Source organism: Abrus precatorius, unplaced genomic scaffold (assembly GCF_003935025.1).
Source record: "Abrus precatorius isolate BTA unplaced genomic scaffold, Abrus_2018 Scaffold11, whole genome shotgun sequence".
In the NCBI taxonomy this organism is placed as follows: Eukaryota; Viridiplantae; Streptophyta; class Magnoliopsida; order Fabales; family Fabaceae; genus Abrus; species Abrus precatorius.
The window spans coordinates 23,718,182-23,740,834 of record NW_020874303.1 but is presented as its reverse complement, the minus strand read 5'-3'; the positions used below and the strand labels follow the sequence as shown (position 1 = coordinate 23,740,834).

Below are 22,653 nucleotides of genomic sequence, written 5' to 3'. Positions count from 1 at the left end.
CAGAGTGACTTTTATGCTGGTCAGGATTGGCCCAAAGCATAGGCTTGGGCCACAATGAAACATAGCCAATAAAGCCCATAAATATAAATATAGTGAAATTACCAAACCATACCTTTTAAGGATATCCTTTAATGTGGTATTCAGTGGTTAGCACTTGCCAACGGATATGACAAAAAAATTTATTTGGCTTTTGATGAACTATCTTTCTTTCTCATACCTTACCTTACTCATTTGAGTTCCATCACTATGGCTCCTTTGACAAACTTGCATGGAGTCTCCAAAACTTTAGTTCCCATCACATGCCTTCCAAATGCACAGAGGAACTTAAAGAGAGGACTAGTAGTTGGGTCTGTAGGAAGCAAAACACAGGAATCATCACAATGTTCAGTTGAGACTACAAGAAGAGCAGCGACAATAGGCCTTGTCACTATAGTTCTTACAGCCCAATTCAATGCCAAGGTTTCATTAGCTAAAGATAATGGGTTCTGGATTGAAGATCATCCTCTTCCAAGACCAACTGTCACTAACAGTATGTTTTCTTGTTACCAATTTGTACATCAGTTTTTTTAACATGTGCCAAGGATACATGACAAGAAATTAATTAAGAAATAAAATTGTAACGTTTAATGTTATCAATGCATTGAATTCTGAGATATCTTGTTATTAGTAAAAAATTATTATACATGTGTTTTTATTGTGTGCCTGGTACGCGTAAAAACAATTGTTTACATATAAATAACTGTTAAGTAGTTCTTGGATGCATGCATACATACCATATTGTACATGGTAAATAAAAGGTGTTGAGATTTGGCTTTCATTCTCATGTTTGATTGATGATTCCTGGTCAGTTATAAAAGGTGTCCTTGAATTCAGTTATTATTTTAACATTTAAAAATTAATCTTATATGCCATTTCGTATATAATTTATTTTATTTATACATTCATACATCTCAAAATTATTCGTAAAAATCTTAGGGAACAATATCTGGTTGTCAATTTTGCTAGTTCATGTGCATCCTGCATTTTTCAGGATGAAATAATTATTGACTACAAAAATCAAGAGTTTACATTTTAATAATATCCTAACTTATTTTATATGTTCTTTATATTTTATCTCAATATCAACTGTAGAAATTTTAATCAACAATTATTGTGTGCTTTATTCTTTAAATTCCGGTGCAAGAGGAGTCAAATATGGTAAATTTTATCTTATGATGTGAATATTTATTTTTTGGTTAGATATTGCAAATGAGAAAACGGGGACACGTTCTTTTATTAAGAATGGACTCTACATGGCAAATATTGGTGTCAAAGGAAGCGTGTATAGGATTAAGAAATGTGCTTTTGATCTTCTGGCTATGGCTGATTTGATAACAGAAGGCACACTCAACTATGTGACGAGGTACCTAAGGCTCAAGTCTACCTTCATATACTTCGATTTTGACAAGGTTATCTCTGCAACTCCAACTGATGATGATAAGCAGCAACTAACTGATATGGCTAACAAACTGTTTGATAATTTTGAAAGGGTATGGTACACTCTTTTTTTCTTCCCTTCAAAATGGTGTATGTTATATAAAGCTGCTGGATTAACATTGAATTTGTGATGCAATGACAGCTTGAAGCAGCTACAAGGAAGAAAAGTTTAGAGGAAACAAAATCATGCTATCAGGAAACCGAAGTTATGCTTAAAGAGGTCATGGATAGGATGAGTATAATGTACAAAACAATTTGACATGATTATAATCAAGTTGTGCTACTATTTCTCTTGTCAATATCCATTTTATGTTTTTGATTAACCATGTTGATTCCAAGAGAGGGATACCCATCAAGAAGATAGGAAAAATGTTATTAATAGATTATTGCATTCAGCAGAATTGCAAATATATAGTATGGTTTCTTCAACAAGAATTTCCACAAAGATAAGATGTAGTCCGAAGTCCATGTCCATATTTTGTGTCAACTATACTATATTTTCAATTATAGATTGTCTGAGAACGAGAGACTGAAATATGTATAATAATAATTAGTAATATGAAATTATGAATGTATATAACATTCAGAATAATTGCAAATAGAACTACAATAATGGGCGTTTTTTTTAATAATTAAATGCATACATAGTAACTTCTTTACTATACAAGCTATATGGATGATGTTAGAATTGGAGTTATTTTGGTTACTGTAGTGATCACACACAGCCGGCAATTGATTGCTACAAATATGTTAAACAATATATATTGATTAATGTATGAAAAGATCAGAAATAGCTCAAGCGAGACTCTATGGGACGTCCATTGGTGTGACGGCGAGGAGTTCCAATTTCACAAGCATTTACTCTTGATGCAAACCGAAGAGAGCATAGTGACTCTCCAGCTGAAGCATGGTCAGGAGAGATGTTCACAAACATTAATGTCTTTGAGTCGCCACCTAGACAAGGCTGTTCAACATTGTATTCAACAAAAAAATTAGATCACCTCAAATTATTACAAGACCAATCTCATGCATTGCAATTTTTATTAACAATCAACATGAATTACCTACGGTCTCTTATCTTTTTAATGTAACTTAATTTATGGTATAATTTTGGATTTGTCTATTGTTATTCTTGGTTAAGTAAATTTTGTCAAAAATACCTTGTAGTAGGATTATTTTACATAAATATTGCTTCAATAAAAGTGACAATGGAGATACAGAAGAGTGATAATAGAGATACTAGTTTTAATTTTGTCACTAAGTAGTAAGTAATGCTTATCCTTCATCAAGGCAAGAATTTCAGCATTACTATGTGGAATTTAACATAGTAAATACTAAAGAATATTTTAAAATATGAAAAAAAAAATCACCTGAAGTAGATACGTGAGCTTAGAGTTTCTGAATGGGATATGATCCTCCTTCTTGGCCAAGGCAAATATAACATCACTTAATGATGACAGACTTTTATTTATTGCCTAATTAAAAATGAAAGAGTTTAGAGACAATTAGAAATCAAATAAGGAGAACTATATGAAATAGCAGACATCATGGCTTTTGCATACTTGTGTTTCTTTCAACCGGTCCCCGGATGATCCACTCCTTGAAAGACGCTCACTCCCAGCAAGATCAATAAGATTTAGAATACCTTGTACTTGTTGGTCAGTGCTCTGGCAGAACGACAACATAGGTTGCAATTGATGTATGTTAGATTGCTAGTGAGTGTATGAAAATTGATTCAATTATTATCAGAGGAGAAACATCCATACCTCATTTACACCATATATTCGAAGAGTGAATACAAAATGACTTCTTGAAGATTGTTCATTCATCTGAGTTTTTCCAACAGATCTAAAAGAAAATATAAAGAAAAAGAAGTTTAGTTGATTGAGAGCCAAAGGCTAAGTATTTTAACTTCCACAAGTGAATACATTAAAATATTTTGTTGCACTAGAACTGTGTCAAATTTTATGTTGCCAAAATTAGTAGCTCATTTCTCTGGATCCTACGTAAGCAACAGATAGATACTTTGAATACATTAGAAAGTGCAACATAATGTATCCATATAATTGTAAGTTCCTTCATTGTGTGTTATTGTAGTGAATGCAGCCAAATAGAATAAGCACTAGAAGCCTATAATGGAACCTTAGGACGTAATTACCTGCTATTTGCAGCTTGATTTAAAAGAAATGCAACCTCTTTTACACTCTGAACATCTACTACTGTGAGATCAGAAACATGTGTATTTCCACTGGCATCATGTTTGATTGCGTATTGCTTCCCAGGAGTACCATTTTCCGTGCGAGTTGCATCTAAAGATGACTTATTTGTAGATAATAGATCACGAATGGTTTCGTTGTATATTTCCAACATTGACACCTGTCAATTTTTATGAAGGAAAAACCTTCTTAGACCTCAACATGATCCTTAAAATTTGCAAACATTGCAATGAAGATGAGTGAATAAAGAAGAAAACACTATATCACCTGCATTTCATATTTCCAGCCCTGGGGTTGCTGAGATTGTTTTGTTTGAAAAATTTGCTCTAGTGAACGTGGTATTAAGCCCTTTTCTTCAGGATGTCCGGGCCTGCCCATCATTGTATAGGTTTTCCCTGAACCTGTCTGACCATAGGCAAAAATGCAAACCTGGAAAAGAAAATGTTCATCATATTGTATAGAATCCTCAGAGTTGGTGCCAGACATGTATGTATACAAATTGATTAATATGCTTATTATATATCTAAAGTCTTGTAGTTCTTTTCGCTCTCTTTTCTATATCTGACTAGCAATTGAGCATGCAGCTATGCATAAAAAATAATTTGAAATGATATACCAGGAATAAAAGACAATGACAACAATCAAGCCTTTTTAGCACAGAGGGAGACCAATGTAAGGAATAAAAGGCTTACTTAGAAATTACCTTATAACCATCAAGAGCACTTTGCACAAGCTGTGAAATTTCTATAAATACTTCTTGCTGTGATGCGTCAGGTGCAAAAACTTTATCAAATGTAAAAGAATGTTTTTGGCCTAAAAAAAAATGTCAACATAAATTACAATATAGCTTAATGATGAACTATGACAAACATCCACCAACTCAAAAAAGAATAATTTTTCAAATCAAGAAAGAAAAAGAATAATTTTCAAGGATAACATCATGAGATATACCACTTTGAGTCAATTCAATGCCTCGTCCCAAAGCTTCCATTGATGTGGGATAAGATAAAACCTTGCCTTCTGCACCACAAGCTTCATCAGGTAATAAAGGTCGCACTCTACAGAACACCCGGATGTTACCCTTTAGTTCCTGTAACAGTGGAGATTAGTAGAGAGTGGATTTTGTTTTAAACTTTCACTCTCAACAAATTATGGCTCAGTGAATTACCAAAATGGTATTGTGTAATTCTTTCCTCAGCTTCTCCCCTTCTATAACTTTATATTCTGCATCAGCCAAGCGCCTTTGCAACTCATTTACAAGTTTTTGTTGCCCTTCAAATTCGGTTCTTGTTTCACTTGCAGATATATCAGAAACCTGTTAAGGAACCAAAAACCGGTATATCGTAAGTCCAATAAGACTTTCTTTACTTCTAAGTTTATCTCTCATTCATTACCTGCAGTTTCTCCTCTGCAGTTGATAGCTGCTCTTCTAGAGCTTTTATCCGCTCATCTTGCAAAGAACATTTTGCCTGTGCAGGAAAGCCATTGTCTAATGTTATTATTTAAAATAATAACAAGAGGATTTGATATTTACCAAAAACAAAGAAGACATAAACCAACCTCCAGTTCACTTGTTCTTGTACTCAAAATGTTTAGTTCAGAGCAGGACTTTTCTGTAGAATCTTTAGACTTTTCTAACTCAGAAGTTAAAGTTTGGACTTGAGATAATTGGCGATCCCGATCATCTCTCACTTGTTGCAACTCTATCCGAAGAGATGTGACTTCACTAGCCAAGGCATCTTTCTGTTTCGTGGCCTCTTCTTGAGAAGCCTAATAAAACAACCAATGACTATGTAAGATACCAGTTGCATGTTAAGAAGATTGGGTTACTAAAATTTCAAGGATAGTAATCATAAATTGGCTTTTCCTTAAGGTTAAAATTTTTAAAATAAAATAAAACACACACAGGAGATAATAAATGCATATCATATTATCTCTTAAAATTCCACAATTCTTTTTCTTACAAAAATAATCAAATTCATTAAGAAAGGAGATGCAAAACTACAAAATTTTTAATGATCTACCAAACTTGCCAAGATATATACTCTCTCAACTCTGTAGCCCTTCCCACTAAAGGCTATTATGATATCTTCGGGGCACTCTGATTAAAAAACCGAAAAAATACTTCTCGCAATATACCTAAGATCAAGCGGTTTCTGCTAATGCCCAGCTTACATATGAAGAACCACACAGCATCAAGTGTGCATAATAAAATCTACACTTGCTGAGATCGTAACATCAAGGAGGGAAGAAAAAGCAGGGCCAACAATGAATAAAGAAGTTTTTTTCAAAAATCTATCATATACAATGTATTCTAGAAGTATCTCATTTTTATCTAAACATCCCCATTAGCCAAAATCAAGAATAACTTGGTCAAAATATTCTTCCCGACCATCTATCCTCGTCAACAAAAGGTACACTACACATTTCTGAGATTTTTAAAAGAGTTGTAGGCATCTAGTAAGATTCCTAGTATTTCTTTCTTATCCGTGACTACTCAAATTCTGAATTGAAACAGTTCACACTCCAAAGCAAACTCACCATAGACAAAGTAAGTTGACCCTTTAACATGGTAAGGTTCTCGACTACAGTAGCTTTCTCTTTCTCTACACGCTTAAGTTCATTTTCGACTGTAGAAAGCTCTGAATGAAGGTTTCCATTGTACTGCTGTAAGCTTGTTATGTAATCTTGTAACCGCTTATACATGTCATTGAGTGATGATATCTGCAGAAATCCATTGATGCAGACATTTGGTTATAAGAATAATTCCTGACATGACTAACAGTATCAGATAAACAGTAAAAAGAAAATTTGAATTGAGATAGTACTGTTATTTACCTTCTGATTTGCACTTTCGAGCTCTCGTTGTGCTCTCCCAAGATCCTCTGATAGTGTATTCTGTGACCTCTCAAAGTTAAGCCTAGCCTCTCTCTCTTTAACAAGAGATTCCATGGCCACCTAGTGTTTCCAAAGATGATAAAATGCATTAATTTATTGTAAGTATTAACCTTTACCTTCCATTTTGCACAAAAAAACTAACTCCTGAAATTCCACTTACCGATTTTTCCGATTCTTCCTTCACTAATTTCTCTTGCAAAGAAGTGCAATTCCTTCTCATTTCCACAATAATTGAATTCAGTTCTTCTTCCTTGATTTTGAGTAGCAACTCTGCAATTAAGTGTATTTAACCACATCAGTACAGAAACTCGACGAAGACTTTCCAAATTCAAAAGATAAAAATGAAAGAAAAGTAATCTTTACCGATTTCCATGCATTTTTGCTGGGTTAATTCCAATGAATTCTTCAACTTTTCTTGCTCTAGTGAGTAGTTTATCTCAAGGTCTTGGAACCATCTGATGCAAACCTTGAGCCTTTTTATATAATCCATCATATTTTCACATCTTTCCTAGAAATACAAAATCTTATGTTAACACGTGGCAATGGTAAATCAAGCAGTAATTAAAGTAGCGCTATCTGCCATATATACGATTACAAACTAACTAAGCTCCAAATCCTGCACACAAAACATGATATGCCCTTTGATCTCAAACCCAAATAACCAAAACAAGCAGCCAATAAACATACATAACAAAACTCAATGACCACCAAGCCACAAACTTTAACAAACCTTATAATTAAATCTATCCTTCCTTTTGGCCTTTTCATTGAGCAAGGCCTCCACATCCTCTCTTGTGAACTCTATAATGCCATAATCTGAGCCAGCATTGCTTGGTGGAGTACTACTGGGGCCAAGATCGTGGCCACCATTTACAACTGCAAAAGCTGGCCTTGTTCTTCCGTTAATTGGAGTTCCCACCATTTCTTTTCTCTGCTCCAACTCGTTGCTCTCTGTCTATGAGGAAATCATCACCCACAAACTTGGAAAACTACAACAAAAAGATCACTTTTTTAACCGTGACTTTGCACTTGCACCCATCAAATGTGAAAGGGAACAACCCGTGACTGAAACTGAGGTGAAAATGGAAAGCAAATCATGGGAAATGGGAAAAGGGAGTACCTTTAAACCTTGAAGGAGTTGAGGGTGTGAATGTGAGTGATGTTGGAGACTAGTTCTAGTTCAAAGTGACCATTTTGAACCTCACCTTCACCACTTCTACACACTACTACTGAGAGAGAGAGAGAGAGAGAGAGAGAGACTAGTACTGTGGGGCCATGGATTGCATTGAAAGCTAACGATATCAAAGGCAGTTGCTTTAGCAAGAAGAGATTAGTGATAATCCACACACACAAGAGTATAGAGAGAGAAGAGAAAGAGCGAGGAAGTGGATCCTTAAAAAGAAGAAAAGAGATGAAAATAGAAAAAGGTATTATTATTTTTATCATTATTATTATCTTTTTGTTATGTGCACTTCCAATAGATTGTAGATCTGTGTTGTGTTGTGTTTGGTACTGTTTGTCAGTTGGGTCTTGATTTAGATTTTTACTGCTTTTCATTTTTTAACTTTAAAATCACCTGTTGCCCATCACGTGTAAGATTCGTCCTCCCATGCAATTCATTAATTACACCCCTAAAAAAGAATTATATATATATATTTATATATATATATATTTGTTTATCGGAAAAGAAAAACTTGAGTTTACTTTGAGAAAAAAAATATAATTTAAATTTCATAAAAAAATAAAAAGACAATGTAATCTATCCAAATATCATTGTAACTATTATTAATTACTAATAAAAATTAATCATTTTTATTGACTAAAAAATATCATTCAGAAAAAAAAAAAGGTGTAAGTACATCCAATACTAACCATGCTGATTGCTTTTGTTATATAATAGGTGTTAGATTGAAAATTATTAAATACCTGTTGTCAAGACTTCGACAAATTGAAAAGGATATGTCATAAACATGGGCAATATAATTTTGAAGACAATGATGGTTTGGTAGTCCTAAAGTCACCTTAAGGAATAAGAAATACGTGCAGTGTGCTTATTTAAATATGAAAGAAATACGAAAAGCTGAGTTCAAAAATTCTAGTAACATTTAACTAAAAAACAGTTGCAATATACAATCTTCTTAACATAATATTATTTTTTATTGTTGAATGAAATTCTGTGAAACATTAAAAAAACAAGAGGTTCAGAGTTTTAATAAAACATGTATAATATTTATCTAATAAAAAACATGTGTTATTAATATTGTTCCAAATTGATTTTATGTAATACAATACTTCAAATTTGAGAGCATATTGACCTTTACAATTCGCTAAACTACATACGACCTCTTGTTATTTTAATATTTATTTGGTTATGATTTTAGAAAGGTAGCAACGATATACAATAAAGTTGTGTAAATTATTGAGTGAAGTATGATTATCGTGGCATCTTGCATTGAAAAATAAATTTTAATGGAAAAGAGTTGGATGAAAGAAAATTGGAAGAAATAAAGGGGAAAAAATAAAAGAAAAAAGGACGTTTATTTTAAATAGTAAATTTATCTATTTATATAGATATTTAATATTTATCATTACATTAATAAGATATAAATAATATTTAACATTAACATATTTTTTCATCCAAAGAATTACTTTTTCTTTATTTTTTTACCTGCCCCTTTTTTCTTCACAGCTAAGGAAGCTTAAAGGCTATAAACAAGACAAGAATATTGTTTTTTATTTTTAGTACAAAAATAACATAATATTATGTTTAACATTTAGTCATACTTATATCTATTAGCATTTCTGTTCCATATGATTTGGGAAGAAGAGCCATATTTGATTAGAAAATGTTAGATAGTAAATCCAGTTGGGTCCAAATTAATTTTATCCACAAATCTGCAGGAGCAACAGGACAAGATTAGTGACACAAATAAAAGAAGTCCAATTTAATGTTCTCTAACTGAAATATAGGAATAAAATTAATTACCATTATTCATCCCACTGCCATAGCAGGATACAAAAGAACTTCATCCAAATACAAACTTGTTTAGAAATCAGCAATTACTTTATGTTGCGTCAGAAAAGAGTTAAGAATTTTCACTTTCATTTGCCAGAAAAAGTGAATAACCCTGTTTCCTCTGCCAAGTGCCAACTTAATAGAATAGAAATAGTGAAAGGAGGCTCCATACCTTCCCACATGACACAATTAGTTGTTGGAGTTTCCATTCAGTTCTTGGTACTCAGCTGCATTCTTTGTCCTTTTCCTATGACCCCTTTAATTTTTGAGGCTTCTTCTTCAACTATGCTTATTGAATTGACTCATCCTCTTCTCTCTATGCACCAAAAAAAAAGTTTTGTCCTATGCGTGTTGCATTACTACACTAATAGTGCACATCATTGTCCATGTTAATTAGAATAAAGCTAAAAATTCTTGTGTCACAATCTCACTCTAGATGTTCGGATCTTGCCCTTAGGCAGCTATGGATTGTCGGCAAAAGTTATAAGGGATCAATCAATCACACACCATTTGGTCTTTGCTTTGCACAAATTCTTAACATGTGTTAGTCTGTGTTCACAAAAATGAAAATGGGTAGGGAATTAATCTTACAAGTGATTTTAACCAATAATGATAATTTTCCTTTGCTAGATTATTAAGCAATTCAGTGCTTGATTCTCAAGTATGTGTAAAAGTTAATTTCTCAAAGCTGACAACCAAGTCTTTGTTTAGATGTAGAAACATATATCAGTTAGGTAGGATAAATAATAACTACATAATTGTTTGGTAAGTATTGAATATTATTGTTCAATAGAGTTATTGATCTACCAATAATTATTGGCATTGTAATTATCATTTGGGTGTATAATATACAAAGGACTAGGTCGTATGGTTATTGCATATAACAAAGGGCACCTTGAAATAATTTGTCGGTTTATAAATGATGTAGCATTATTTTCTTGATGTGGCTAGTTGACTTTCACATGATAGAATAAACTGAGTTAGGTTGTTAACTTTAATTAGCTTCTATGGTTACTGTTAGTTTAACAATTCCAAGATTGTATGAGAAAAAGTGAGTGGACTAATTAAAATAAACTCAATTGCAGTGATTTTTAATTGCACTTGCAAGCCTGCAGAAATCTACAACAGTGGTTTCTCCAAGTGTCATGAATTGAAGATTATTCTGGAACCTAGTACTTAACAATTAAAGTTGGCTGAACCTTAGTTGAAATGACCTAATTGAGTCTTGGAAGCATATTGGTACAACCTGATTGTTTTGGTCTGATTGGTTTTGTGAAGGGTCTAGACTCTAGGGGAACCTGGAGGGTAATACCAACATGAAATTCTCTGTTTGTAACTGTTTTGACTGGTTGTCACATTAGACACTTTGCCTCTAATTTTTTGGGGCTAGTCCTATGTTTTCCTCTTAGATTTATTATAGTAGTATATTTATATCTTAGTACTTGTTTGCATAGCAAGTCAAAAGAGTCTGAGTTTGCTAATAAATCAGTGTTATGGTAGTTTTCACTAAACCATCTAAATCAACAATTAAGATTAATGTTTTAAATATAGATTTGTGCAAGTTATCCCATTAAATAAAGAATTTATTCTAAGTGAATTAATAAAATTAAGATATTATATTAAAATTTACATTAAATTTTTATTTAATTTTGTATAAATAAAATTTTATTTGTATGACAGACTTCAAACACGTCACTAACTCATAAATTACCTTTTATTATTAATTTATGCAAAAAAAAATAATGAGAACCGAAACACACTATTAATTTACTTAAAATGAAACTACCTTGTAAATTTTACAAACTCTTCAAAGATATTGATGACATTTATATAGAAATTTTACAAACGGTAAGGATATTTTATTATCTTAACATAGATTTATTGCATTAATATCAGCAAGGGGATGTAGCTCAGATGGTAGAGCGCTCGCTTAGCATGCGAGAGGTACGGGGATCGATACCCCGCATCTCCATTTTTACTATTTATCATTATATTTTTCTCACTTGGAACAAATGTAACTAACACTTACTTTAAGTATGGTAAAAATAAAGTAACATTTCTTTTTTCCTAAAACTTCTGCTGTTGATTATTTTACAGTTCGATTTTACACGAGATAGTTGAGCTATCTCTGTCTTTATCAGTACAAGCCATTAAATGTGTCTTAAGAAGTTGAAGGCTTACACGAAACTATGTTCAATTAATGTTATGTACATGTTTGGGGAAAATGCCTTTGGGACAGTTATATTTCATATGTTATACGTAACTTGGTCTTTTTGGCCCATTTGTTGCATAGAATAGGAGCATGCATGGGACACAACTCATAAAAAGTTTAAGTTGTTTTTGCTCGATAATTGCTAGATTGCCTTGTTTTTCATGAACAAGTGCCTACATAAGAGATGAAGTTTCATTCTCCTTCTAGCTTTTTTGTGGGATGTGTTAGTGAGAGTAGCTGTTCAAATTTGTTAATTACCAGTGCTTCTGGTTCCTTTGTCCCATCCTCATTTCGTTACACACTTGATATATGTTTTCTCTTGTTCTAGAGAAATGTCAACTTATACACTTTTCATAATTATTTGAATTAGGAAATTGTCATTTTTCTTGTAGAGATTTTTGGCTTCCAATGAATCTGGTAGTTCTGTCATAATAATTTGGTCCAATCCCTCATCAAAATGGTCATTATCATATAAAAAGAATCGGGTAAATTTAATCATTTTTTTAACATATATCAAGGTACTTAATAAGAAAATAATAAATAAATAAAATTATTGAAAATATAATACTATATATTAAATTTAGTAATGTTTTATAGTTTTAATAAAACTTACTGTACATAAATTTTTATTGCTAAATTTCATTGATGAGAGTTAATCATGGTAATGGGGCTTTCTTGATTGCACGGTGTGTTTCATTTTTGTTCCCTTTGTTGTCACCTGCTAATTTTCAATGCTTAATTGACCATCATGTTGAATTATTGCCCCACGTTAAATAAGATGGGATGGCACTGAGAAAATTGCATGATAGAGTTTAATATTTTTGGTAAAATATTTATTAACAAAACAATGCTTCCTTTAAGTTGCATGTGGATATAACTCATAGATAGAGGATAAGTGGAACTAGGTGTGGAAGACACGTTTTACTAGTTCTAATTGCATTGTTCAATTCCACTGTCTATTCTCTAAGAAGCCCATGCAAGATATAGGAGTAGAAAACAGATATGTCCAGCGGTGCATAATCTCGTTTTCTTCTACCGGTAAAACAGCTGTGGGACTATAATTTCTTTAAATGTATTGAAGCTCACATTCAACAAACAATAAATTTTTACAACCAACCCATTAATTCAGACATGAATGTCATTTGAAATATGTGTATACACAATTGAGTTGTCATGAATATTATGTAATTGGACTTAAGAATGAGTAAGTACCTACTTTATCTATTGCATCATGTTCCCTGCACGCATGATGAAACAAATGTTTATGTAACTTCTAGTGCATAAAATTTTGGTAGTGTTATCAAATGCTATTTTGTTGCCTGTTCTTCTGAAAATTGGGGATTGGTCTTCGCTTATACACAGACTCTGTCTTCTTTACTGTTTTTCAAATGATTCTCACCAATTTGTTGTGTTTCTACAGAAACAAAACAAGACCCACTATTTTATACCTAGCACTGAAACAATGTTCCTTGTTTTCTTCGCATGTAACGGTAAAGACGTTTTCAACTTTTTTTCTATGTATTTTCTCTGAAACTTGAAACTCTCAAAGGAAATTTATGCTGTGGTAGTTGAAGAGGATGGAGATCAGGATTTTAGACATGATATTGCATTGGTTATTCCTCATATTCCTCCCAACTTTACTATATAAGTAAAGTCCTTTGCTCTGTTCTTTCAATGATCACTGTCAATCAAATAACAATTAATAAACAGCTTAATATTAAAAAAAAAAAAAACACAGCATTTTATACATCTCAATTTTCTTTTTATTCCCTTCTTTTGATATATATCTATATATGTTTTACATCATCCTTCTCATGCTGACTGATATTAGGTTTATACTTGAGAGTTATAACTTTTAAAATGTTTGATATCAATTTGCATCGAAGTTGCTACTAGACTGTGACAAACTCTAGTAGCTCTAACCTGTTATTCTCTTGAATTTAAACTGCTTCTTCAATTGGTTAAGCCACATCCTTTCCCTGAGAAAGATCACAAGCCTGTTGGCTCTTTGGAATTCGTATTTCTAAAAATATGTCATTATATATATATGCTTCTATATTCTTCCAATCTGCATCCTCTGGCATCTCAAGCCTTCGTACATATCCATATTCCCACCAATGGCCACACCTCCAATCACTTGAGTCTCTTTGCTGCTTCCACTGTCCACTAATTTCCACAACCTTCCCTTTATCAACATGGACTTGAATGTTATTTTTCCCAGTTCCTGTTTTGACAAACCACTGGTGTCACAGAAATTTTTACTAGTTAAGCACTTTTCTTATTTGAATCTAAGAAAACTTGGCCTCATCCACTTCAACCGGGTCAAGTTCATTTAATTGGTTTGTTCATTGAAAGATCCACTATACAATAGGTTATTTTTGCCCTTTGTTACTATGACCATGTTTTGACAAACAAATTAATTAAACACTTATTCAATAAACTCTTATCGCGTAAGAACTTATGACATAAATTTGATCATGAAACTTAATATGCTAAAAGAACATATTTGGATTAGTTATACCATTAAATGTATTGGAATAAATTAAAAAGAGTTTGTAGAAGCCATGAGCACTTCCAAATGCCTGCTATAATCTGGGAAAGAAATTTTTTTTATGCAAATTGAAGGCTCTTCTTGTTTCAAATAATGATGCCAGCAAGATTAAGGAATAGTTCCTCCAGTTCTAACATCCTTTTTAATTTTTTCAGGTCTTGAAAATGATGAGGCAGTTTCATTTTAGTATCATACTTTGTTTAACACAAATTCAGTTTACAAGAGTAAAATGGAAAACTGTTTGTCTTACCTGGTATTTCTGCTTTTAGTATGTAGCCTTCATCTGTCTCATGCCAATCCACAGTGCTTTGGCTGGAACTCTTTAGATGAGACAACAAAACATCTGACTCAAACTCCCACAGAGGGAAGGCATCAGAAGGATCAAAGAACTTCCCAAATAGCATTGGACTGAAAAGTGATCCATCAGCAAAAACCTTATGCACTGTTGGATTAGTCTGGCTGAAGAATCTTTTGAAAATCTCTTCTCCTAGTGAAACACACCATTTATGTGGAGTTTGATCTTCTGTTTGAACTTCAAGCTTCTTGTTAGAACTAGTCATTGATGCTTAGAGAGACTGAACAATTGTGAGTCTGGTGTAGAGATAGTTTTATGGCCTTTCTCTTATAGTGTGAAAGAAGCTATATGATAAAACACAGAACAAATTCTTTTGGCATATTTGGAGGCTGTAAAGCTATTAAAGGAATATTTTCTTTTATGAACTGTTCTCCTTTCTAGAGAGAAGCAAAGTCAGGCATATTACGTATGGCTAAGCCTATGTGGTATCCCATTGCATTTTGGTTGTTTAGCACAATATGTGAAAATATGGAAAGGGCAACTTATCAAGTCAAAGTCTTGTGAACAGTGATTGATGCTCTAGCAGAATCTGAGAACCCTTGTAGAAATGCTTTGGCTTAATTGTTTGTATTATAATCATTTATTCTTGTGAAATTCTAGTCATTCTTTTAAAATGGTTACTGATTTATTTACTTACACTGTATATGTTTGGTTAAACTTGTTTTAAATAAATAATGGTTTACTTGTATCATCTTTATAGAGAACTTACAAAAAAAATTATTATTTCTCTAGAAAAAAGGTCCCCAAATATCAACCTCGTTCTATTTGTTACATGAATATAAGATGATTTTAAGGACTTCAACCTTTATCTTCTATCTTCAACTATAAACCATATTATTCTTCCACGAGTTTGCTAATCACTGAACTAGATAATTATGTGGAGCAGGATTTGTTCTATTCAATGAATCATGAATGTTTATGTTTATTTGCTATCTTGTCCAAACTCCAATTGAACATTACTGTTTTCACAGATTGAGAACCGACAAGCATCAAATTTCTTCTTGTTTTTCTCCGCCAAGATACTTTTCAGCTTTCTTATTAAACTGTTTATCACGCGTCAAGCATTGAGAATTGATGCTTTCTTGTTGTCGATTTTTTTCTCTTGCAACAATTGTGCATAAAAAGTTTTAAATTTTCTAAGGAGAAGTAATAAATTGTTTCCATTTAACAGTGTAATTATAAATTCTCTTGCTGGCATAGATTTTGCACTTTGTGGAGGTCAAGGTCTCCTTCCCAGTGATAAAAGTTCTGAATAGTAATATTCAATTTTAATCTTCTCAAAAAGAGTAATAAGTCCTTTCCAATAATTCTGTAATTGGGTTTTCAGTTATGAGTTATCACCCAAATCCATGGCATTAACTCCAGATTCTTCATGACTTGCCTTTCCACTAAGCAAAGTTGTGTGAAAGGAATCTTGATTCTTGCATGCCTTGGAAGGAATGGATGTCTATTGTCTTGAGAACTTTTATCACGAGAGTAATGAGAACTTTTATCATAGATAGTTAAAATGTTGTTGCGTAATTAATGTTTTAATCTTAATTATTTAAAATTAAATTTAATGATTAAAATTTATCTTTATCATTCTCATTCACACGTTAAAAAGTCTTCTGATTCAATACATTCCTTGTATATACATATGTAGGAATAGATCCAATTAGTGCAGTAATAAAAATTAGTTACTTTATTTAATAATTTTTTATGAACATTGCAATATCATCTTCTTATTACAAATATCAAATTTTAGATAAATTTTATTTTAAAAATTTATAAAATTGATATGCTTTCTGAAAATTTTTAAAGCAATGATTAGATTAATCCAAATTGATATTTCTAAAAAATTATGCAGTGAAATAAGTTAAGCAAAACTTAGAATAAGGATATCTCATCCCTTCCTTGTCTGTATACATGATCATTTTGTAATTTGTAAAGGTCATTGAGCTTTTGACCACTGGCAATGAGGCATGGGACATTGTTAATCATTCATGGGGCATCTCATAGACTTGCTTTTTTTGCAAAAGCAGGGTTGGAATCTACTTGATGGATGTTAGAATTTTTAGCACATCAAATAATGAAGCCACTATGGACGGTGGGTCCTTTACCAGCAGGGCAATGCTGATCATATTTGCAGTTTATTATCTTTAAATTAGGATAAGCCAACTTCCACCAGCTACCTCTAAAATATAGCAGTTGGGAATAAATCATAAAGTTGTTCAATTACCAATTGGAATTATATCCTTCAGTACAAAGGGACTATTTTTCATAAAGTAATAAAGCACTGTTCGGCTGAAATGTAGAGTATCGTTATTGCTAAAAAAAGTTCATATGATTTAAAAATTAAAATTATTTTATGACAATGTCAAATAATAAAAAAGTTTTAAAATAATTCAATAAGACTTTATTCACTTCAATACATAAGGTTGCTAAATTTAAGTATTTAAAATAATGTTGTTTACCAAATAAGTAGTGAGCTATTAATAATTCCACGAGTCAATACTGAAAAGATCAAGATGTACACTGCAATTTACTAAAAAACATTATTTGCCTACCCTTGATAATACTTTACATATTGAATATTAGGTATATGAATGTAAAGTTGACACATGGTTTCAATTTTTTTTATGTTGTGTAAATCATGTGTCATTATTAAAAATATATTAAACAATGTCTTTAGAAGACTGATTAAAAAATTAAAAATACAAATATCTTATTAAAAATATAAAAATATAAAAATATATTCACTTCTTTAAAATATTTGTAACAATTTTTAATAAATTTTTTATTTCTTAATTAGACATTAATTAGTTAGCAATACTTATTATTATAATTATTATTATCACGTGACAATGGTAAATAAAATGTTGATCGGATTTAAAGCATATAAATAAAAACCCAAATATAATGGTACAAAATAATGTTTCTACACTCTAGGAATTTGCACATAAATAGAACTATATTCAACTGTCCAAATTATTTTTTACCAAAGGGAGAAAAATACTGAATCTCAATGAGCAATGCCTTCATAATTATGTTATGAGTGATATAACTAAAGATAGAGAGAAAATAGTAAATCTCTTATTTTACATCGGCTCATAAATGTTCATGTAATTTCCATAAAATTAGAAAATTTGTAAGAGAAAAAAAGATTTGCAGAAGAAAAAGAAAAAGAAAAAGAAAAAGAGAGATGAGAGAGAGAGAAGCATAAAAAAAATAAGTATGTGTTTGAGAGTAGTTGCCAATTTCCTAATCCAGAAGAATTCATGGGACGGCCCTTTGATCATAGTCCAAAACACATGAAAAAACCATTCACCAACTTCATCGCTGTTACTCATTATTCTTACCACAAAAAAATGGTCACATCTTAACATTTCATGATCAAAAGCATGGCCTATTTGCATTGATCCAACATCATACATTTTTTGGCTACTTTCCTAGGATCTTGTGTCATGCAAATAACACTACAGACCTTTTTTTTTAATCTTTCCCTAAAGCTTTTCGTTAGCATTTGCATTGAATTTCAATGTGCATGTGCCAGGACCTATTATGGGATGTTATTCAAATGGCTAAAATTTTTTGGAGCTATTTTTATTTCTTTATGGTGGATTTGTATTTGTTGTTATTATAATTATTACCTTCTATCGAAGGTGATCTGATTCAATAATAAATTGGCAATTTTGAAGGGTAGTGAAAAAGGTTTTTGTTTGTGCTTATTGTGTTTGATCCCATAATTGTAGCTTTGGCTACATCCTCGGTGGGTATCGTGGAATTTGTACCTACAGTAATAGGAATAGAATTGGGTTGGCATTTGTTTGGGGGAAAGGTTATAAAATTTTCTACCAGACTTTTGTGGTAGGAAATAGACTATATTTTTTTAAAGATAAATACACTTTGAAGTTCAATAGTGTGGACATAACTTTTAACTAAAAAATTAAAAGATTCTAGACTTCCACACTTTAACAAATCACGGACTTGTAAAATTATTTAAGTTCTAAAATCCTATTGGAAGATCTACTTTTCAAAGACTTTTTAGAGGGTCTAGAGAAGAGTTTTTTTATGCTGAAAAATTACATTTTTGAGTAGTTTTTGAGGAATCATGAAAAGAGCCTCATTCTTTTTCAAGAAGCCCATATTTCAAGCAATTTTGACAGAACATAAAGAAATCCATTTTTTTATTAAAAAATAGGACTGACAAGAAAATTATTCGAAGTTCACAAGACTGAAGGCTTTTTCAAGTAGTTTATGATGATTTTCTATTCCCTAGACTAAAAATAACTAAAACTGATTAAAAAAAATGACTTACAAGAAAATTATTTTATGTCAACAAGACTGAAGGTTTTTCGATAAGTTTTTGAGGATTTTCAAGTCTTTGATACCTAGAATTGGTCAAAAAATAGAAATTGAGGGAGAAATTGTTCTAAGTTCACAAGACTGAATGAACTCTCAGAATTGGTCGAAAAGTAGAAATTGAGAGAGAAACTATTCTAAGTCTACAGGACTAAAAGAGCTCTCAGATTTCTCCCAGAATTAGTCGAAAAATAAAAACTAATGGAGAAATTACTCTAAATCCACAAGACTAAATGAGCTCACAAATTTTTCTCAAAAATTGCTTGAAAAATAGGAACTTAAGGAAAAATATTTCAAGTTCACAAGAGACAAGATAGAACTCAAAAAATGATATCAAAAGAGTTACAAGCCTCAAAGTAGTTATCAACGATTACCATCAGTGGAAGGTTCAAGACACAAATAAAGATTGTGGGCGATAGCAATTATGGAAGAAGCCCCAACCAACAATAAAATCATAAGCAATCGTAGATAATACGCAGTAGCAGTTGAAGGCAAGCATGTATGGAAGACAATTGTTGAGAAGTGTCCGCGAAAAAAGGAGATTGTGGGTGGTTTATTTGCTTATTAATACTACAAAACTTTACATTACCAGAGACCACTTTTTGCACCTAAACATTTGCACCCAAAATCTCTGCATGTTGAAGCTTTGCACCGCACCAAGCACTGACTACAAGGAGATACACAGTTATTGTAATTCTTTACTAGAAGTCGTACGTTATTTTTCTGCACATTTATGTATCTGCATTTAGTTTCCAGTTCATTTTACATTTTTCTATTCTTGTAATTACATTTATGCTCAATACATTTCTATAGACTTTTTATGTTTAATTCATTTCTACGTTATTACTGTTCACTATCCTTATTTAATAATTTGCTTCACGACATCCATTTAATCATTCTAATCACAACAACTTAAAAGAACATAAAAAGACCTAAAATTTAGTCCTCAAATTGCTCTTAAATTTATTTGTTTATAACTGACATTTTTTCACAGTAAATAGTATTCTATAACAAAAAATGAAATGTTTGTGGGTTTATGAAGACAATGTAGACCTATGTCCTTGTTGGGTTTTAGGCCTTGATGTAATACAAAGCATACGAAGCACTTTGGAATGGCAATTCAACCATATATTGGTATCATAAAGGCTAGCTTTTGCATCGTTTTGGTTCTTAATATTGTGGCAGCAACCACAAATGATGAAAAGAAGGAAACTCAAGAAAAATTCCTTAGCCAACTGTTTGATCCAGCATCTAGACTGTTGGATGAAGACACGGTGAGACTCACTTCACTAGCTATTTGTATGTAGATACCTTTTAAGTTGAATCACTTCCATCATTTTAACCCCCTTTCCCTCTTTTTTGACATTCCAACTTGGAAATTTTGAAGTTTTGACTGTCCAATGAGAATAGTAGTTGAGTCTTTTGTTTGGGAGGATTCGCTAATCATTAAATGATGCAGGTCCTACTCCTATTTAACAAGTTTTGGTAGCCATTGTTCGTGTCATTGTGATTAAATATATCCTTGCAATGTTTTATTGGATTACATGATTGTTTGAATTTTTATATGAAAAAGATTTATTTTTTAAAACAACGCGTACTTTTTCGTGTTTCATGTCAAATGAGAAGTACAAATACTTGATGTTATTGTGAAAATGATTGTCTCGTGTGTAGAAATAGAATTATCGGTGAAAGATGATTCCTTTTTATGCAAAGAATTAAATTTTAATAAACAAATGTGTTGATTCCTTGCTACGAAAAATCAAATTATTCAAATTTCTTAACTTTTATTGAACTAATATCTTTTAAAGATTAGATTCATTGCCATTTTATTAAAAAAAAAAAAACGAAATGAGGATCAGAACTATGAAAATAATGACGACTTGATCTCAAAATAATCTCCAGTAATAGTAAATTATTAAATTCAGTGCAATGACAATTAATTAGTTAATTAAAATTTAGAGGATCATTAACATGGATATATAAATGCCACCCAACTGGCGCTCACAATCACGAAGTCCCAATTCTTGATTTAAAAAAAACCTTGGGAGTCAGTATTTTCAAGAACTTGTTCTGCTTCTTTCACATTCTTTCTTTAGCTTCTTCTTCCCTATCGTTCATTCATTCAGTAATCTGCTACCAAAACCATGAACTCATGTGGTACTTCACACTATGATGTCCTCGTACAAGCTGCTCAAACAGTAAACAAAGAGTTGGGTTTCTTCACAGACGAGTCTGTGGACGAAGACGACCATCCAGACCTGGAACGTGAGATTTGGTTCTTGAGTTCTTCCCTTGACTACTACTACTTAAATGGGATATACCCATTTGGCACCACTAGAGTCTCCGAAGACTTCAGCAAGAATTGGGTTGGCTTGACCCTCGGTGAGTTCGTTGACGAGAATCAAAAGTTGAGAAAGAGATACAAGGGAAGGGTGAGGAAGGTGTGCAAAAAGGGTCAACTTTTGGAGCCCCGTGAGTAAGAGGCGTTTGACATAGCGAACAAGATATGGGGTAGCAGAAGTGGAGGCAAGCGTGAAGATCATCAAGACCCCATTCTTTTAGCAGAAGATCATGGAAGTGGTAGAGGGGAGGAGAAGGGGCTAGAAGACCCGTTGGCTCAGGCCCCGCTATTGAAGGAGGCCTTCAAGCTTGGCATCAACATCTCCAATGACCTTAAGATCCCAGCTTCAACGTATGATGTTGTTAAACGGGGTCTAGCTACATTGGGAAGTGCAAATTTGAAGGAATGGAATGAGAAATGGAAGAAGATACAGGTTGACGAACTCAAGATTTTCCTGGAAAAGCTCAATTTGATCAGACAGCAAACACTGGTTTTGTTGGATGAAATTGAATACTGAATTAAGGGCCCTGCAATTAGTGTTGCAATCTTGCACTGTATTCTTCACTTTTTACCCCAAATAATGTCCTTTCTCACTTTTAAAAATCATGAGAGCCTGGCTTGGATGTCAGTCTTCCCTCTTCAGGTGATGCAAGGTAGTACTACATGGTTACTGATTTTAGAAAAAGGATAATAAAATGCCATGAGCTCATAGAGATGAGTTATTTTTTTGTCACCATATGAGTTCTACATTTTGGATTAATTGGTAAGAAAGAAACAAAGAAAGCCTTTCTTTGATTCGGGCAAAACTAAAGATTTTTCTTCAACTCACTAACTAAAGAAGAGTTATGATAGAATTCTGAAGTGACCTATTAAATGATATCCCATTCGATCCAAACAGGTGAAAAATCATAATGAAGAGGGAAGCAAAAACAAATAGCACGCTTAAGATTCCCTTTCATTCCCATAGCCCTAATCGAGTCACCAATTAACCATTTCAAAAGCCAAAATAGAACTATTAAAAACGATCAAGCAAAAACTAAAACGACATCACAAAATTCCTTAAAGCCTCAGAACCACTTCTGATATGGAAGAGAAAATTTGAGTTATAACTACTAATTAAGTATAAAAAAAATTACATCAAGATTGAAAGGCGAAATAATTATGTAATTTTTCAACAATTTCTCTTCAGAAGGAACAAGCTAAAGATTGTTCTATTCGCATTACTAAATCAACTTCCAGAAAACACC

The 22,653-nt window shown here is 32.3% G+C and overlaps 3 protein-coding genes and 1 non-coding gene across 6 annotated transcripts; 2 read left to right on the top strand and 2 right to left on the bottom strand.

Annotated features, from left to right (window-relative positions):
* Positions 1–158: 158 nt before the first annotated feature.
* Positions 159–2,072, top strand: LOC113855439 (photosynthetic NDH subunit of lumenal location 3, chloroplastic). Its single transcript, XM_027487082.1, has 3 exons — positions 159–529; positions 1,240–1,529; positions 1,619–2,072. Exons 1-3 carry the CDS (start codon positions 247–249, stop codon positions 1,733–1,735), a joined length of 690 nt encoding a protein of 229 aa, XP_027342883.1. The 5' UTR covers positions 159–246; the 3' UTR covers positions 1,736–2,072.
* An 84-nt stretch (positions 2,073–2,156) lies between these two features.
* Positions 2,157–7,891, bottom strand: LOC113855097 (kinesin-like protein KIN-14N). 2 transcript variants are annotated; one of them, XM_027486573.1, is made up of 18 exons: positions 7,711–7,891; positions 7,321–7,579; positions 6,954–7,098; positions 6,751–6,860; positions 6,531–6,650; positions 6,234–6,416; positions 5,302–5,462; positions 5,253–5,268; positions 5,087–5,161; positions 4,861–5,007; positions 4,644–4,782; positions 4,396–4,505; positions 3,960–4,121; positions 3,635–3,852; positions 3,243–3,324; positions 3,039–3,143; positions 2,847–2,951; positions 2,157–2,440 (listed from the first exon to the last, which is right to left on the bottom strand). In XM_027486573.1, the coding sequence occupies exons 2-18, from the start codon at positions 7,510–7,512 to the stop codon at positions 2,261–2,263; spliced, it is 2,250 nt and encodes a 749-aa protein (XP_027342374.1). In that variant the 5' UTR covers positions 7,513–7,579; positions 7,711–7,891; the 3' UTR covers positions 2,157–2,260. The 2 variants fall into 2 exon arrangements, with proteins under 2 accessions (XP_027342374.1, XP_027342373.1); XM_027486572.1 differs by having other exon boundaries at positions 5,253–5,462.
* A 3,614-nt stretch (positions 7,892–11,505) lies between these two features.
* Positions 11,506–11,578, top strand: TRNAA-AGC. The gene has a single exon. It is a non-coding gene; the product is annotated as a tRNA-Ala (tRNA).
* A 1,435-nt stretch (positions 11,579–13,013) lies between these two features.
* LOC113855197 (21.7 kDa class VI heat shock protein) lies at positions 13,014–14,954 on the bottom strand. Of its 2 annotated transcripts, XM_027486734.1 has the most exons (3): positions 14,620–14,954; positions 13,742–14,042; positions 13,014–13,499 (listed from the first exon to the last, which is right to left on the bottom strand). In XM_027486734.1, exons 1-2 carry the CDS (start codon positions 14,927–14,929, stop codon positions 13,780–13,782), a joined length of 573 nt encoding a protein of 190 aa, XP_027342535.1. In that variant the 5' UTR covers positions 14,930–14,954; the 3' UTR covers positions 13,014–13,499; positions 13,742–13,779. The 2 variants fall into 2 exon arrangements, with proteins under 2 accessions (XP_027342535.1, XP_027342534.1); XM_027486733.1 differs by having other exon boundaries at positions 13,014–14,042.
* Between the last annotated feature and the right edge of the window lie 7,699 nt (positions 14,955–22,653).